This window comes from Cynocephalus volans, chromosome 6 (assembly GCF_027409185.1).
Source record: "Cynocephalus volans isolate mCynVol1 chromosome 6, mCynVol1.pri, whole genome shotgun sequence".
Classification (NCBI taxonomy): Eukaryota; Metazoa; Chordata; class Mammalia; order Dermoptera; family Cynocephalidae; genus Cynocephalus; species Cynocephalus volans.
Window position 1 is genome coordinate 17,628,947 of NC_084465.1, and position 16,160 is coordinate 17,645,106.

At 36.0% G+C, this 16,160-nt stretch overlaps 1 protein-coding gene across 5 annotated transcripts in view; it reads right to left on the reverse strand.

The window, feature by feature from the left end:
* The window catches only part of LUC7L2 (LUC7 like 2, pre-mRNA splicing factor), a 59,793-nt gene that overhangs the window by 20,699 nt on the left and 22,934 nt on the right, over nucleotides 1-16,160 (reverse strand). For 4 of the 5 annotated variants that reach the window (XM_063100038.1, XM_063100041.1, XM_063100042.1 and 1 more), the window contains one exon: nucleotides 2,635-2,733. The exons of the other annotated variant lie outside the window; for it this stretch is intronic. In XM_063100038.1, coding sequence (XP_062956108.1) covers nucleotides 2,635-2,733 — 99 coding nt within the window. The remainder of the gene's footprint in view (nucleotides 1-2,634; nucleotides 2,734-16,160) is intronic. 5 annotated transcript variants of the gene reach the window in all.

Below are 16,160 nucleotides of genomic sequence, written 5' to 3' on the forward strand. Positions count from 1 at the left end.
CAAAGATCTTCACAGTATTATAATAGTGAAAAGCTGTATCTAACAAACATTATGAAATTTTGATCTTCAGTCATTAAAGTTCTTAACAGAGTACTTGAGGATATGAGGAAATGTTCAGGGTTCATTTGTAAATACAAAGCAAGTTACAAATGTTATATGCAACAAGATTTTGTAAAATAAAGCAGCACAGAAAAAAATGGAAGACCACACACAAAATGTTAACAATAACTATTTATGAATATTTGAATAAATTTAATGTTTTTCAAATTTTCCACAATGAAAATGCTACAATAAGTAAAACTTACCTTTTTTCAAAGAATAAACCATTGAGAATTTTAGCAGTATCTACACTATAAAAATCCAGTTAAATATTTATATAAAATGTCAGCACATATCAATATGTCTATAATTAAATAGCAGTAAACTTTAAAAATTTATTACCAAGTTAAGCCAATTTGAACTTTTAAATCTTACTGTACAGAAATATAGCTAATTCAAAATATAAATGTTTAATTAAAAATATAAATTGAGGGCCGGCTCGTGGCTCACTCGGTAGAGTGTGGTGCTGATAACACCAAGGCCACGGGTTCAGATCCCATTTAGGGATGGCCGGTTGGCTCACTGGGTGAGCGTGGTGCTGACAACACCAAGTCAAGGGTTAAGATCCCCTTACCGGTCATCTTTAAAAAAAAAATATATATATATATATATATATACATATATAATATATATATGTATATATATATATAAATAAATAAATTTATTCGGCACAAACTGAATTCCAAAAATGACTGGATAACCCAAGAATTTCTTCAAAGTGAAAAGCAATAAGGATCCTATACAAGCTTTTATCTGTAACAATGTAAAGATAGTATTTAATTCTTGTAATCTGAAATTTATCTTTAAATCACAACAAAAATTTAAATTTCCTTATATGCATCTCAAAGCAATGAGAGGAAAGACAAAATAATCACCAAATAGTGTTGGGTCAACTAAGCAATTTGGGGAGGTGGGGAGGCGGGGAACTACTTCAATTCCTTAGACCAGAATAAATTCAAAATGAAACAAGGACTTAAGGGTATAAAATGAAGCTAAAAAATACTAGAAGAAACCATGGGAGAACTCTCATTGCTTCAGAACAGGGAAGGTCTTTCAAATTAATCCAACAGATTTTTTAAAGATTGATAAATTAGGCAACATTACTACAAAAATATTCTGCAAGGCCAAAAACCACCAGAAGAAAAATAAAATAGAAAAAATATTTGCAATGTATATTTGAGGGAAAGGACTGATTTTCATAATAAAGAGTTAGTACAAATCAACTAGAAAAATGCTAACATTCAAGATTAGCCAATAATCCAAAAAATAGTTTCACACTGACAATTCGCTAAAAAGGAAATATGAATAGATCTTAAATATATGCAATCTGTTCAAACTCACTCATAAGAGGAATGTAAATTAAAGCTACACCTATATTCCACATTTCATCTATCAAAGTTGCCTAAAGAAATTTTGACCACACTTTGTGGCACAGGGGAAATACATAATCTCATATATTACTGGTGGGAGTGTAAATTGATGCAATTTAGAAATACTTATAAAATTACTCTTTGACTCAGCTACTCTATTTCTAGATATTTATCCTATAAGTACTGTGTTAAAATGATGAATTATCATAATATAATAGGAAAGACTAAAAGTTAACCTAAATATCCATACCACTACATCCAAATGATGGTGAGTTTCTGCTATAATTTATGCTCAGAATATATTAAATCATGACCCAATTATTTTAAGGTACTTCCAATTTTTCGAGAGACACATTAAATTATATTTACACATAGATAATTTTCATTTTGATCAGCAGAAATTCTTGGACATTCAGAGAAGACAGGGGGGCCTATTTACTGTTTTATCTCCCAAACCAAATAAAAACACCTATTATCTCACTAATAAAAAGTATAAGATTTATGTTCATCATAATGTTGCTTGGCATGCTTCATACAAATGTGAAAAAAAATGTTTCCCTATTTTTATACAATCAATTCTCATGTAAAAGAACAATATAAAGTCACATTTTTGGACCCTTTCAGATATCTAAATGGTGCATTTTATTTTTCCAATTAGTTTTACATTAAAAACATTGTCCCGGTTCGGATCCTATATAGGGATGGCCGGTGTGCTCACTGGCTGAGCACGGTACGGGCGACACCAAGCCAAGGGTTACGATCCCCTTACCGGTCACCAAAAAAAAAAATTGTCCTTAATACCCCTCATATGTGTATATATATATATATAAATAGATATAAAAATGAATGTGGATGCAAAAATTCAGATTACTAAAGAAAGGTCCTCCCTTCTATACACTGGAAATTAGTTGCTTAAATTAATATTTCCTTAATCATTACTACTTTATCAGGAAGAATAAACTTAATTTGCAAAACACATTTTCTTAAAGCACCCAGTCTCATATTTTAAAAAGTGTTGTCAAGACAGTACACAATCTTACTTACGTACTACCCTTCCTAAAATCACAAAGATAATCTGCTAAGAGTAACCTATTAAGAGATTAATCCATATTCAAAATGTCTTACTGTAAAACATAATATAGCCCATCAAAGCAAAATCACATACATCAAGTTCAAAGAAAAAGTCTTGTTCTTTAGATGCAATTTCATAATCTGCTCTTAAAGCCAGGTCATGGACTTTCAGGCATTCTCCAAGATCCATTCTCTGCGGGGGGGAAAGACAGATTAATATTGAAACAAAATACATTTTTCAAAAATTCATTAGCAACCACAATTCTCTTCAAAGTACATATTAAGTCATATAGATATTTACTTATAAACTTTCAAATTACAAAATTTCATAGAAAAGTATAAAACTTGGTTTCAGAAACAAACAGCAAAAATTCTGTCTACCAACAGATGGGAACAGTGATCACTTTTGTACTTAAGAACAAACGTACAAGGAAAAGCCTTTCAGAATCTGAATAAAGCTTCTAGCTTCTAAAGCACAACATACAAGGGGTCTGTAAAAAGTTCATGAAAAGATTTATATTATCTTTTAATTCTATTTTTCCATGAACTTTTTGAAATACCCTCGTATTTTGCCTAGCTACAGAACACAGAAAAGATCATCAATATTAATTTAAAACCAGACTAAAAGAATGTATGAATCAAATTGTTGAATTATGGTCAATATTCTTCGAAGAGCATTCTGTTTTTCAAATAAAGATGGGAGTCCCCCAAAACAGACTGAACACCTTGATATGGATCCCGGACAAGACACCAGGTGAACTAGTAAAGAGATAACTTATTAATAAGACCCACTATAGGTTCACAAAAAACAAATATTTGGGCTGGTTGGTTAGCTCAGTTTGTTAGAGCTCAATATTATAACACAAAGGTCAAGAGTTTGGATCCCCATACCGGTCAGCCATCCCTGCCCCGCCCCCCGCAAAAGAACAAATATTTAACCCCACCTATGATGAGCATATATCAGGGAAATAAATACACTTACTAACCTAGGATCTTTCTATTTGGAATTCTCAACTAGGTATTATTCACCAAAACCAGAGGTTTTCCTCATATCTGAACAAAATCTCTAAAAATCTAGCCCTTTTTACATGTATCTAGGCAACTGATAAAATCTTTCATAAAACCCTTTTGGGAGAAAAACTGAAGGGGGAAAAATGAGCAAAATGAAAAGATAATTAATTACAGATAATTACAGATGTGACTAAGTGGTGACAGAAGCAAAGCAGATCTTTTCCAAATGGAAGTACGTGACTCCATCCCCACAATTTCTCAAAAATCTCTGGAGGGTTGGTAAAAAAAAAAAAAAAAAAAAAAAGCAAATACTCCTTTTGCTATTGTTAAACAAACTATACATAAAGCCAAAATACAACAAAACACTGACAGCAGTAAAGTCATTCCTTCACTAAGTACTTCCCTAATACCCTTTTGTGCAAGCATTACGCTAGGTGCTAGGGATATACAGTATGAGCAAACTCTCTACTGAAGGCTGGTTTTAAAAGCAAACCATTACCCTCCAAAAAACATTCTGTGTGCTAACATATTTCAAAAGGGATATAAATAAATTAAATGAAGTGTCTCAAAACCAAGCTATACAAAAAAGCCAGGGAACAGAAATAATTATAGAAGAGAAAAATCAAGTAAAATACGAACCTAAACATCAATTGAAGAACTTTTCATTAAGAAGCAGAAATAGATTTGTTTTATTATGGCCCCAAGGGATTCCAGAGAGTCAGATTTTAACTCTCTCAATACAAGAAAATACTTTCTAACAATCAGAGCTTTCCAAACAAGCTTCCTCAAAAGTTAGTGAGTTCCCAGACAACTGAGAAGTTCAAATACAGTTTTGACAAGCACTTATCTAAAATACTAAGGAAAGAATTCAACCATCAGGTAGCTTTTATTCTTCCAACTCTGAGATTTTATGACTATTTAAAACAACAATGTTTCTGGCTGGCCCGTGGCTCACTTGGTAGAGTGTGGTGCTGATAACACCAACGCCATGGGTCCGGATCCTATATAGGGATGGCCAGTTCAGTTCGCTCACTGGCTGAGAGTGGTGTGACAACACCAAGCCAAGGGTTAAGATCCCCTTACCGGTCATCTTTTTTAAAAAAATAAAAAAATAAAAAAAAGTTTCTCTGTAAAACTATAATATACTGTTCTTAATTACATTAAGGAAATGAATGGGAAAGTATAAAGAGACAGTGCCCCAAAGTTCTCCTTTGGGAAACAATAAGGAATGCTCATCACTATTATAAAAGTCCTCATTGCCCTAATGGTTCTAAAGTACTATACTGTTACTGAGCATCATGCTGAGATTTTTCCAGGCCCTATGATAACTTCCATTCATTAGTGTACAGTTTGACAAACTAAGGAGTTCTGCAGTCACAATCAACAGCAACTGAAGCTTTCTATGAATGTGTGGAACTCCAAAGCTGCTCATTAAGCAACATTTATTAAGAAAAAGCATTAGAGCCTCCAGTTCAGGCTGCAGTCCTGAGCAGCAGCCCGGACCTCACAGGTGGCCTCACTGAGGCACTGTGCAGGGGTCATGGCCCCAAAAAACAACAAAAAAAGACAAAAAACTAGAATACTCTTTTTTAACAAAAAGCATTCCAGAAAATAGGGATGAAAGAAGCTAACAGTGAAAGAATGTCGTCACCGTCTTTGTTACATCAGCCAGTAGGTTTCTTAATTAACAACTGCTTAACATTAATCACTCCAACAACTCCCTTTAAATCTGCATGTATTTCCACAAGCTACAGTTGTTCACAGGATGCTATCTTTTATTACATTTCATAAAATGCAAGATGTCACGGTTGGGGGCTAGCTGGTTAGCTTAGCTAGTTAAGACAGTTGTGCCGATAACACCAAGATCAAGGGTTCAGATCCCCTTACAGGCCAGCAGCCAAAAAAAAAAAAGATATTACAGTTGGAGAGGTCTTTGATTCAGTATAATGATTTTCACCCTGACCTGGGGTGCTTTAAGTGATATTAATGGAAGGCTTTTAAAAACAGGTCCTCCACCTTCCCCCAAAAAACAGGGCCAATGGAGGGGGAGGGAGAAGGGGAGAGACTGGATAAGAGGCATAAAGAATAAGTACGATTTGTAACAATGAATATGCTAATAAAAATTTAAAAATTAAAAAAAAAAAAAAAAAAAAAAGCAGCCTAAGTCCTACCTCCCAAAGACTGACTGGACTGCAAAAGCCTCCCAGGTGTTTTTAACATGGAGTGTTGAGAACCACTCACTAACATAGTTTTATTTCCATTGTCTGCACAGGAAAAATGACTTGCTCAGGGTCCTTATTAGAAAACCTAGTTACACTGATTATTTCAGTGCCAGCTTTCTTTTAACATTTTTCAATAACAGTCATTCCCCCTAACATCTAAAAAAGCTCTGAGACAGATGTTCAAAGCAGCTGTTTACTGACTTTCTTCTAGTTATCTCCCTTAACTTTATCCCCTGATTAACTACATTTCCAATCTATGCCCAACAAAAACTTAAAAGTAACATATAAATTTTGCCTTTGTTTAACCTAAACATCTCTGACCCTATGGCAGAAATTCTAGGCTCCACCCCCCATCTTTAAATTTACATCACACAACCAAAGAAAGAAAAGTAAATATGTGGGTCAATAACAAAATGAATACAAAAAAGAACATAATTATACCACTATATTTAGTTTTGGTGAGAGTAGTTAGGGGACAGGTATGCCTTGGGAGGATTTACAGAAGGGGGAAAGATATATTAGCTCTCTGAAATGTGAGCTCCACGAGGGCAAGGATTCTTGTCTATTTTCCACTATGTACCTATGCGTAGTACATAGAAATGCTTAATAAATATTTGTTGAACAAACCAAAGTAGGAAAAGAGGGCAGAGAAGAACATTTGGCACAGAAAACTCTGGGCTTATTAACAAGCAAGGGTGGTCAAGAAGCATCGCCAGACAAAACTGGTCTGAAGCTTCTGGAAGGAAGGATCTTCTTAGCCTCTCCTTGGATTATCTCCTTTGCTTGGACTCCTTACCTTCTTTCTTTTAGTTTTAACATCTGAGAATCTCCTGGTATCCTTTCCTTCTTAAGAGTACTGAGGGCTGGCCAGTTAGCTCAGCTGGTTAGAGCACGGTGTTGGTGACACCAAGGTCCAGCGTTTGGATCTCCTATCAGTCAGACACCAACAACACCCACCCCTCCCCCCACCACCGAAAAAAAAAGGTAAAAAAAAAAAACAGTTTTGAGCTGCTCTTCGCACTTTTCTCCTATGTGCTCCTCTCCTCCCAAAGGCAGACTACTTGGGCTTGTCACTATCCTGGGCCATGAGCCCTTGCAACTTTATAGTCTAGTCTAACGCACCACAGTAGATTTGGGACCAAAGACCTAGGAGCAAAGGCCTAGCTATAATAAAGAAGTCTGTTTTGTCTGGAATGCTCTCAGTTCTTATCTCATCTCTTCAGAGACCTAGCAGCACAGTAGGTGTAGCAAAGCAGATTTTCAGAATTTGCTATGGTTTGAATGTCTGTCCTCTTGGAAACTGAGGTTGAAACTGAATCCTCAATGTGGCAATATTGAGAGGTGGGGCCTTTAAGAGGTGATTGATTGGGTCATGAGGGCTCTACCATCATGAATGGATTAATCTATTCATGGATTAATGGGCTATCATGGGAATGAAACTGATGGCTTTATAAGAGAAAGAGAAACCTGAACTAACACACTTAGTCCCCTCACCATGTGATGCCCTGAGATGCCTTTGGGACTCTGCAGAGTCCCCACCAGCAAGAAGGCCCTCACTAGATGCATCCCCTCAACTATGGACTTTCCAGACTCCAGAACTATAAGAAATAATTTTTGTTTCTTTATAGATTACCCAGTTTCAGGCATTCTGTTATAAGCAACAGAAAATGGACTAAGACAGAATTCTATATACCAGTCATCTGTTTTCCTCTGGCATTGTATCATGCACACATGGAGTACTTAAAAAACAAAGAAGCAAGCAAAAAAAAAACCCCAACAACTACCTGCCACTGTAAAAGTAAGTACAAAGGAAAGCACACCTTGGTTGATACTCTACATGACTCTTGTCATCTAATTAAAAAGCCACCATAGGGGTCAGCCAGTTAGCTCAGTTGGTTACAGTGCAGCCTTATAACAGCAAGGTCATGGGTTAGGATCCCCATACCAGCCAGCTGCCAAAAAAAAAAAAAAAAAAGCCACCAAAGAGGGAACCATGACAGAACCACACTATGAAAAACTACAGCCCAATTCTCCAAAGCCTAATGGTGCAAGAGAGCCTTGAACATCAAATGCTCAGGTTATTTGCTGCTTCTGCTGTTTCTCTTTTTAAATAAGTGAGCTTAAAACAAGACAAAATAAACTGTTTGGTGATTTATTCTAACTTAAAATGACTTTATTTGTGATGGAAGTCATAAGAAGAGTTTCAATTTTTTTAATTTAATAAGTATTTACTTTATAGTTAAATTCTTTCCACAAGTTCATTCTTGGTATTCTAATTAACTGACATCTAAATTCTTATACTGTAAAAGGAAAAAACAACACTCATTTTTAACTGAATAAATTCAGTTCTGCATTTTGTCTTCTCCACTCTAAAATCTATCCCTCCATGAACTCTGGACCAAATAACCATACCTGATCCTGATAACTTCTCTTATAACCCCATAAGCATTTTATAGTATTTTTTACTGTTTAACAAAGGTGATTTTAAGTGCTTTTTAGTTGTTCTTTTGAAATTCCAAAGGTGAATGCTATCTCCCCAAATGGACTCTAAGCTTCATGAGAACAGTCTATTTCTTTTATTTTTAAAATAGAAGACACAGAAGGCCAGGTTTTGTATAACCCATGTTGCACAAACCATGACTATTAAATAAACTTGATGATTTGAACTAAGGAATTCCATTTCTAAGTACACAAGAAAACAATGAAATAAGTACACAAAGATAAAAAGAAAATAAAGCTTAACAATGTTGTTTTTGATTTAGAAAATGAGAAACATTTTAAGAGCCTCACAACAGGGGTTTGAATGATTCAGCTATTGAATTGCCATACAAGGACACATTATGTAGCCATTAAAAATGTTGTTTTTCTTGGTTAGAGTAGAGCCTTGGACACCAAGGTCAAGGGTTTGGTTCTCCCCACCGGCCTCCCATAAAAAAAAAAAAAAAATGTTCTTGATATATTAAGAGGGGAAAAGAGAAGATGGCAAAGAAAGACATAATAAAATGCCGTTTTTGTGATTCAGAAATACACACTGCTATGAGGTTTGTCAGTTTAAACTTTTTGGTAGTAATGAGTTACATGCAATGAATTCAAACAATATAATGACATTTGTTAAAACACACACAAAGGCACAGAAAGGAGAGTGAAAGATGTACACAATTGTTCACATGGTTTAGGTCTGGGAAGGGGATGATATATACAGTAACAGGAAACATTCGTGTTTTATACTTTATCCTCTTGCACTTGAAGACTGTATTGTCTAAGTAATAAAAACAAAGTAAGTCAGACTGAGCACTGGACCAAGTCAGAAAACCTCCTTTTACCTCTTTTTACCTATCTGACCCTGAGAAATTCACTTAATCTCTCTGAAGCTCTCTTTCCTGAAGTACTTCAGGACTGCTGCATGGATCAAATGTTTACGAAAGCGCTTTGAAGACAGGTTGTTAACATTTTTGCTTTCTTTTTTTTTTTTAATTTGGCAGGGGGCTGGTACAGAGATCAGAACCTGTGACCTAGGTGTTAAAAGATTGTGCTCTAACCGGCCAGCCCTATTTTTGCATATCATCTGCTTAAGTGAATGGGCACAGTTGTTCTTGACTACTGTTACAGCCCTAATACCTGTAACAGTGCCCACCACATGATAGGTGCTCAATAATTTTATATAATATTATAGTTCAACAGGTGTTGTTGAATCAAAGACATATTTTTTTGGCTCATAACTTTCCATATTTCTAAATGCTTCCATTTTCAAAGGAATTCACAAAAGAGAGCTATCTCTATTAAGTATCAATCTGTATAGGGAGGTTTCCAGGAAAAGTGAACATGATTTCCATAGGAAACGATAAAGAATAGTAGGAAACACCCTGAGCAAATGCTTCAAGAGAAGAATACACATGCCAGTACTTCAAAAAAATTCATGGAAAATTTTGTATTATCTTTCAATTCTATTTTTCTGTGAACTTTCTGAAGTACCCTTGTATTTCTTATCTGGAGCATGAAAAGAAACAACTCAACCACAACCAAATGATTTCCAGTAGAGGGTAGGGGAAAATAAGGTTGAAAAAAAAGGATATAGTATTATTCTGGCCCAGAGGCCACCAGTTTGCAGCCTCTGACTAGATTGTGAAAGATTCTGAAAATGTGTCAAAAATGCAGAATTTACTCTAATCAAAGAAGAACGATGGGCAGGCCCATCGCTCACTTGGGAGAGTGTGGTGCTGATAACACCAAGGCCACGGGTTCGGATCCCTATATAGGGATGGCTGGTTAGCTCGCTGGGTGAGCGTGGTGCTGACAACACTAAGTCAAGGGTTAAGATCCCCTCACCAGTCATCTTTTTTTTTTAAAAAAAAAAAAGAAGAAGAAGAATGCCTGACTACTTGGACAGAAATATGATGTGATAAAATCTGTTTTAGAAGTATTAACACTACTGAATAGATTGACACAAAGAAGAGACCAAAGGCAGAAGAGGCTATTACAACAGCTCATTAACAAAGCCATCAGGGTCAAATTAGAAGAAGAAAAAGAAAGGAGGTGATGGAAATAAGCTAAAGTGCTAAAGAAGAATAAAAACATTTTAAAGATAACGATCTCTGAAATCATCAATCCCATCACCATCTTCCTACAATTATGGAAATCAAGGTTCAGAGAGGTCAAATGATTTGCCTAAGATCATAAGCTAGAGGAAGCAGAGTAAAAATTTGAACAAATCTTTATATAGCTCAATATTTTTTCAGTAATGCAACTCTCAAACAACAGTTTTTAACTAAATGGAAATGAAGTGTGGAGAGGAAAAAAACAGGAGTCTTTTCAAGGCTTCAAGTATTTCAAGCATGAGAAAACAATGATGTCACCAAGAGAACTAACTAAATCAAATGATAGAACTGATTTGTGAAAGAAAATGTCTTATTTTGGACACACTGAATTTGATGTAACAGCAAGATACATAGCAGTGTCTACTGTGTGATACAGATACAAGATTACATTCACTATAGGATTTCTTTATCCAACTAAGTTTTCCAAGCAGAAAGTTTTACATATTTCTCCTTGAAGTTACAGCTCAAGCCTTTTTCTAGGAGACCCTCATTAACAAGGTATATGAGAACATGGAGTCTGATGTTATTAGGTACACTGAGTAACAATGGAGATGTTGAAGTATTTCTCAGAAACAGTGTCACCTGCAAGATCAAGTGCATTACTACAGGAAAATTTAATGGAGGAAGTGAGGAAGAATACTTAGAAATAATGGTATAAATTTCTGTAAAATGTGCCTTAATGTAAATAAGAACTATCATCAAACTTAGATTTTAAAATCATCTACCATCCATAATTTTATTTTATCATAATATTTTTTTAAAAACCACCATCATTATAGATATAGTTCTATTTTCATCTAACCTGGCTCTAATTTTTCCATGTATACTGCTTAGTTTGTTTGAAATAATAATCCTTCCCATTTGTCTTTTTATTATGTTTAGTTACACTATGTTAAGAGTCTCAAATAAGAGATAAGAGTGAAAGACACAAAAACGTGACGAATGTTAACTATTAGTTGTTGTATAAAGACTGCAAGGAATATAAGATATCAATACTGGTAAAGTACTAAAAAAGGAACACATACCAGCAGGAGAAAAAGTGAAACAAAACCATGACAGCAGGACAGGAAACACAAACCCCTGGCCTAACAGCTGAATCCTTCCATCTACTGCCCCAATGCCAATGCTACTTTCTAAACCACAAATCATCTACACTTTGATCCTCACCTTTTATGCCTTCATTCTCTTTCCTCCTTGTATCTGTAAAATCTCCCTTCCATCCAAGTTCAACGATTGCTTCAAGACCCAGCTTAAAAACAAGAGAAAGCCTAATATGGAAAAAGCCTTGAAGTAATAACACCTTGGTATGAGTTTCAGTTATGCCACTATTGTTTTAAAATAGAAATTATGGTTTTTCTTTACTAATTCCAATCCTGGCACTCAAAACTAACAAGTCTTAAACATGAGTGTTGGGTGAAGAGGAATGAGGCACACACTGTGCACGCAGAAAATAGCTCCTGCTTTTCTACTGTGTCCCAGCAGTTTTGTTTTTTTTGTTTGTTTGTTTGTTTTTGTAGCTCACTGGTACAGAGATCTGAACCCTTGACCTTAGTGTTACAACATGTCCCAATTCCAATTTCTTTTTTTTTTTTTTTTGTCTTTTTCGTGACCGGCACTCAGCCAGTGAGTGCACCGGACATTCCTATATAGGATCCGAACATTCCTATATAGGATCCGAACCCACGGCGGGAGCGTCGCTGCGCTCCCAGCGCTGCACTCTCCCGAGTGCGCCACGGGCTCAGCCCGCAATTCCAATTTCTTAACTGCCTCTTCCTACTTGTGTGTTCCACCTCCATGCCCATTTTGTGAAAGTATTTCCTGCTATGTTCTTTAAAAATTAAGAAAAATAGAAGAGCGTTATTTTTCTTTATCCACTCAACATACCCAAACTCATATCCAGATGCTGTCCACTCAGATAAAGAAAAATAATGCTCTTTTATTTTTCTTAATTTTTTTTTGAAGAACATAGCAGGAAATACTTTTGCATCCATTTCTGATCCTCAATATGCAAAGATAACTAGAAAAAATTAAAACAAGAGGACTTGCCCCACAAAGACAACACTATCTAATTGGGAAAAGAGAACACATACACAAATAAAATAAATAACAAGCGCCTATTCAGTAGTACAGAGAGCAAGTGCTATGCTGGGGTTCAGAGGCTAAACTGCTATAGACTAAGGCAATCACGTGTAGTAAGCCATGCAGATTTAAATCTGTAGAGAAAAGAAAGGATACTCCAGGCAGAGAAAAAAGGTAAGCAAAAATGAGAAGCATGTGGGGGAAGAAAAGTAATGAGACAACACTACTCTCGAAAGAGAGGACCAAACTGATTTATTCATTCGAGGAAGAGGTAGACTGGGCTAAGGATTTTAGATTTTTACTATCTATAATAGGGAACTACCACACGTTTTTGTGCAGGAGCACAAATGGCAAGGTGATTCCCACTCAGGAATGACTGTCTTCTTCTCAACATTCAGATCTCTTCAAATGTCACTTTATCAAAAATGTTTTATCCACTCTGCCAGAGTAGCCCCTTGCCTTGCCCCACTCTCCTGCCCCAACAGACATGCTGAATTAACTGACCATGCTTTCTTGTCATAGTACTTATCACTACCTGAAATCACGTTTCTTTTCATAACTGGTTGTGTGCCTCCCACATTAAAATGTAAGCTCCCATCACTAAAGCAGACAACCCATGTCCACTTCTGTATCCTCACCACCTAGCATAAGCATACAGGCACATACTGGGTATGCACTAGGTATTTGTTCCGTGAATGAATGAATGCTGATCTCAGTGATCAGCACCACTCTGAGATAAAAAAAAAAAAAAAAAAAGAAATCACTTCTTGAAGAGAATTTTTAACTTTTACATTTAAAATAAGTTATTTTTTAAAGTTATACCATTACTCTGGTTTTCCTTTGCTGGTGATAAACTTCAGAAATAACTTTTCTAGGGCCGGCCCGTGGCTCACTTGGGAGAGCGTGGTGCTGACAACACCAAGTCAAGGGTTAAGATCCCCTTACCAATCATCTTTTAAAAAAGAAAAGAAAAGAAAAGAAAAGTTCTTTCTTTTTTTTTTTTAAAGATGATTAGTAAGGGGATCTTAACCCTTGACTTGGTGTTGTCAGCACCACGCTCAGCCAGTGAGCGAACCGGCCATCCCTATACGGGATCCGAACCCATGGCCTTGGTGTTATCAGCACCACACTCTCCCGAGTGAGCCACGGGTCGGCCCAGAAATAACTTTTCTAAAAACAAATACTATACTGTGAATTCTCTTTACTTTCTCCATTCAGCCCTCGTTAATCTGATCCCTTTTACTCTTTCTGTTTCTTCTTCTGCTTAACTCCAATATTACTCGGACTTCATTCACTCCGAACACTATTATAGTAAATATAATAAAGGAGGAAAAAAAACATAAAAACCTATCTAAACTTGGAATTTTACAAATTATATTACCTGAATCAATCAATACATATATGCCTGTAGACCAAAAATGCTCATGCGATAATATATTTTCAAAATATTTTAATTTTGGGCCAGCCCGTGGCTCACTTGGGAGACTGTGGTGCTGATAAAACCAAGGCCATGGGTTCGATCCCTATATAGAGATAGCCACTTAGCTCACTTGGGAGAGCGTGGTCCTAACAACACCAAGTCAAGGGTTAAGATCCCCTTCCCGGTCATCTTTAAAAAAAAAATGCTTTAATTCGATATAGGTCAGAATAAAACACTAAATGCTTTTAAAAGCTCCCTTAATGAGTAAGAATCATCAAACCAGAAGAGATTTTACTAAGTCATTTGGTCTTGCTACCTGTACATCAAGGTAGAACTCATCACATTAAAAAAAATAGTTCCAGGGGCTGGCCCATAGCTCACTCGGGAGAGTGCGGTGCTGATAACACCAAGGCCGTGGGTTCAGATCCTATATAGGGATGGCTGGTTCACTCACTGGCTGAGCGTGGTGCTGACACCACCGAGCCAAGGGTCAAGATCTCCTTACCGGTCATCTTTAAAAATAATAATAATAAAAATAACAATAAAAATAAAAATAAAAAAATAGTTCCAGTGATACAGAATCAGTAAATTTGCTTGATGTTCACAGTTAATCACCTGTATAATAAAAACATTATTTGTTTCAACTTTTCATTTATTATCACCTGTTTGTTCTATTCTGTGTTCAATGAACTACATCCTCCAAAGGATGCATTTATAACTCCAGAACACACTATTTTCCTCAGACATGTTAAAGTGCAGTTTACAAATCTGTAAATATCTCTAAAAAAGATCTTTAGGGTTCAGTGTATACTAAGAACATAATTCCTGGTTCTTAGGTAATAAGCATTTATTGAGAATTGTTGTACAGGAAAACAAATGTGACACTGAAATTAACTATGTACTAGACAATGAACAACATTCTGCAACATTCTGCTTCAACAGTGACTTGCAGACCTCCTGCTTATTTGGGAGTAATTGGTCTTTGTTACTTTCTATATATATTGTTTCAAGAGTCTTCCTAAATGATAGGTACTAGTTTTAAGATTTGCTTCAAAAACAGAGACAATAAATACTTATAAATGAAATAAGGTAGACCATGAGTAAAATACGTACTGAAGCTGGCTGATGGGTACATGTTAGTTCATTATACAACTCTACTTTTGTTTGTATTTGAAATTTTTTATTAAAAGAGTTAAAAAAGATTCCTCCCTCAGACTGATTCAATAATAATATAGAATTAAAAATAAAAAGTATAATTAATTTGCATTTGATTTATAAAACTAAACATCAACACTATGGTCCAACCTACCATATGCATGTATATTGATTTCTTTTTTAAAAATTTTTGGTGGCCAGTACAGATTGAACCCTGGATCTTGGTGTTATCAGCACCATGCTCTAACCCACTGAGTAATGAGCCAGCCCCAAAGCATTTTTTTACTTTACCCCGCAGCTAGCCTGGATGGGGATCCGAACCCATGCCTTTGGTGTTACTAGGGTGCGTTCTAACCAACTGAGCTAACCCGCTAGACCTCATGCATGTATATTTGTACTTAGTCATTAATCCAAGTAATAGACAAATGTGCTGACCAACCTCAACTACAGACAAAGACTAAACCAGAGCAAGATTCTAAAACACATGGTCTCTGGGTCTCTTTAAAAAAAAAAAAAAAAACGGGCTGGCCTGTGGCTCACTTGGGAGAGTGCGGTGCTGATAACACCAAGGCCACGGGTTCGGATCCCATATAGGGATGACCGGTTGGCTCATTGGGTGAGCGTGGTGCTGACAACACCAAGTCAAGGGTTAAGATCCCCTTACCGGTCATCTTTTTAAAAAAACAAACAAACAAAAAAAAAAAACGGGCTGGCCCGTGGCTCACTTGGGAGAGTGTGGTGCTCATAACACCAAGGCCATGGGTTCAGATACCTATGTAGAGGGGATGGCCGGTTAGCTCAATTGGGAGAGCGTGGTGCTGACAACACCAAGTCAAGGGTTAAGATCCCCTTACAGGTCATCTTTTTTTTAAAAAATAAAAAAAGGGAGAATGTGGTGCTGATAAAAATTCACCTGCATAAACCTGAAGTAGATTAAGTTATTTTAAGAATATAAAACAAATGATTTAAAGACTATTTAGAATGACAGAAAAGGGGCGTCGATTGAAATTTAAAAAATTTTTAAGTTAAAAATGACAGAAAAGGGTTATTTTCAAAGGGCCTAAGTACCCCAAGTTGAATAGTTCAGAGTATCATGTATACTTTTGCTAATAATGCCCCAAACTATTCTGGACTTGGT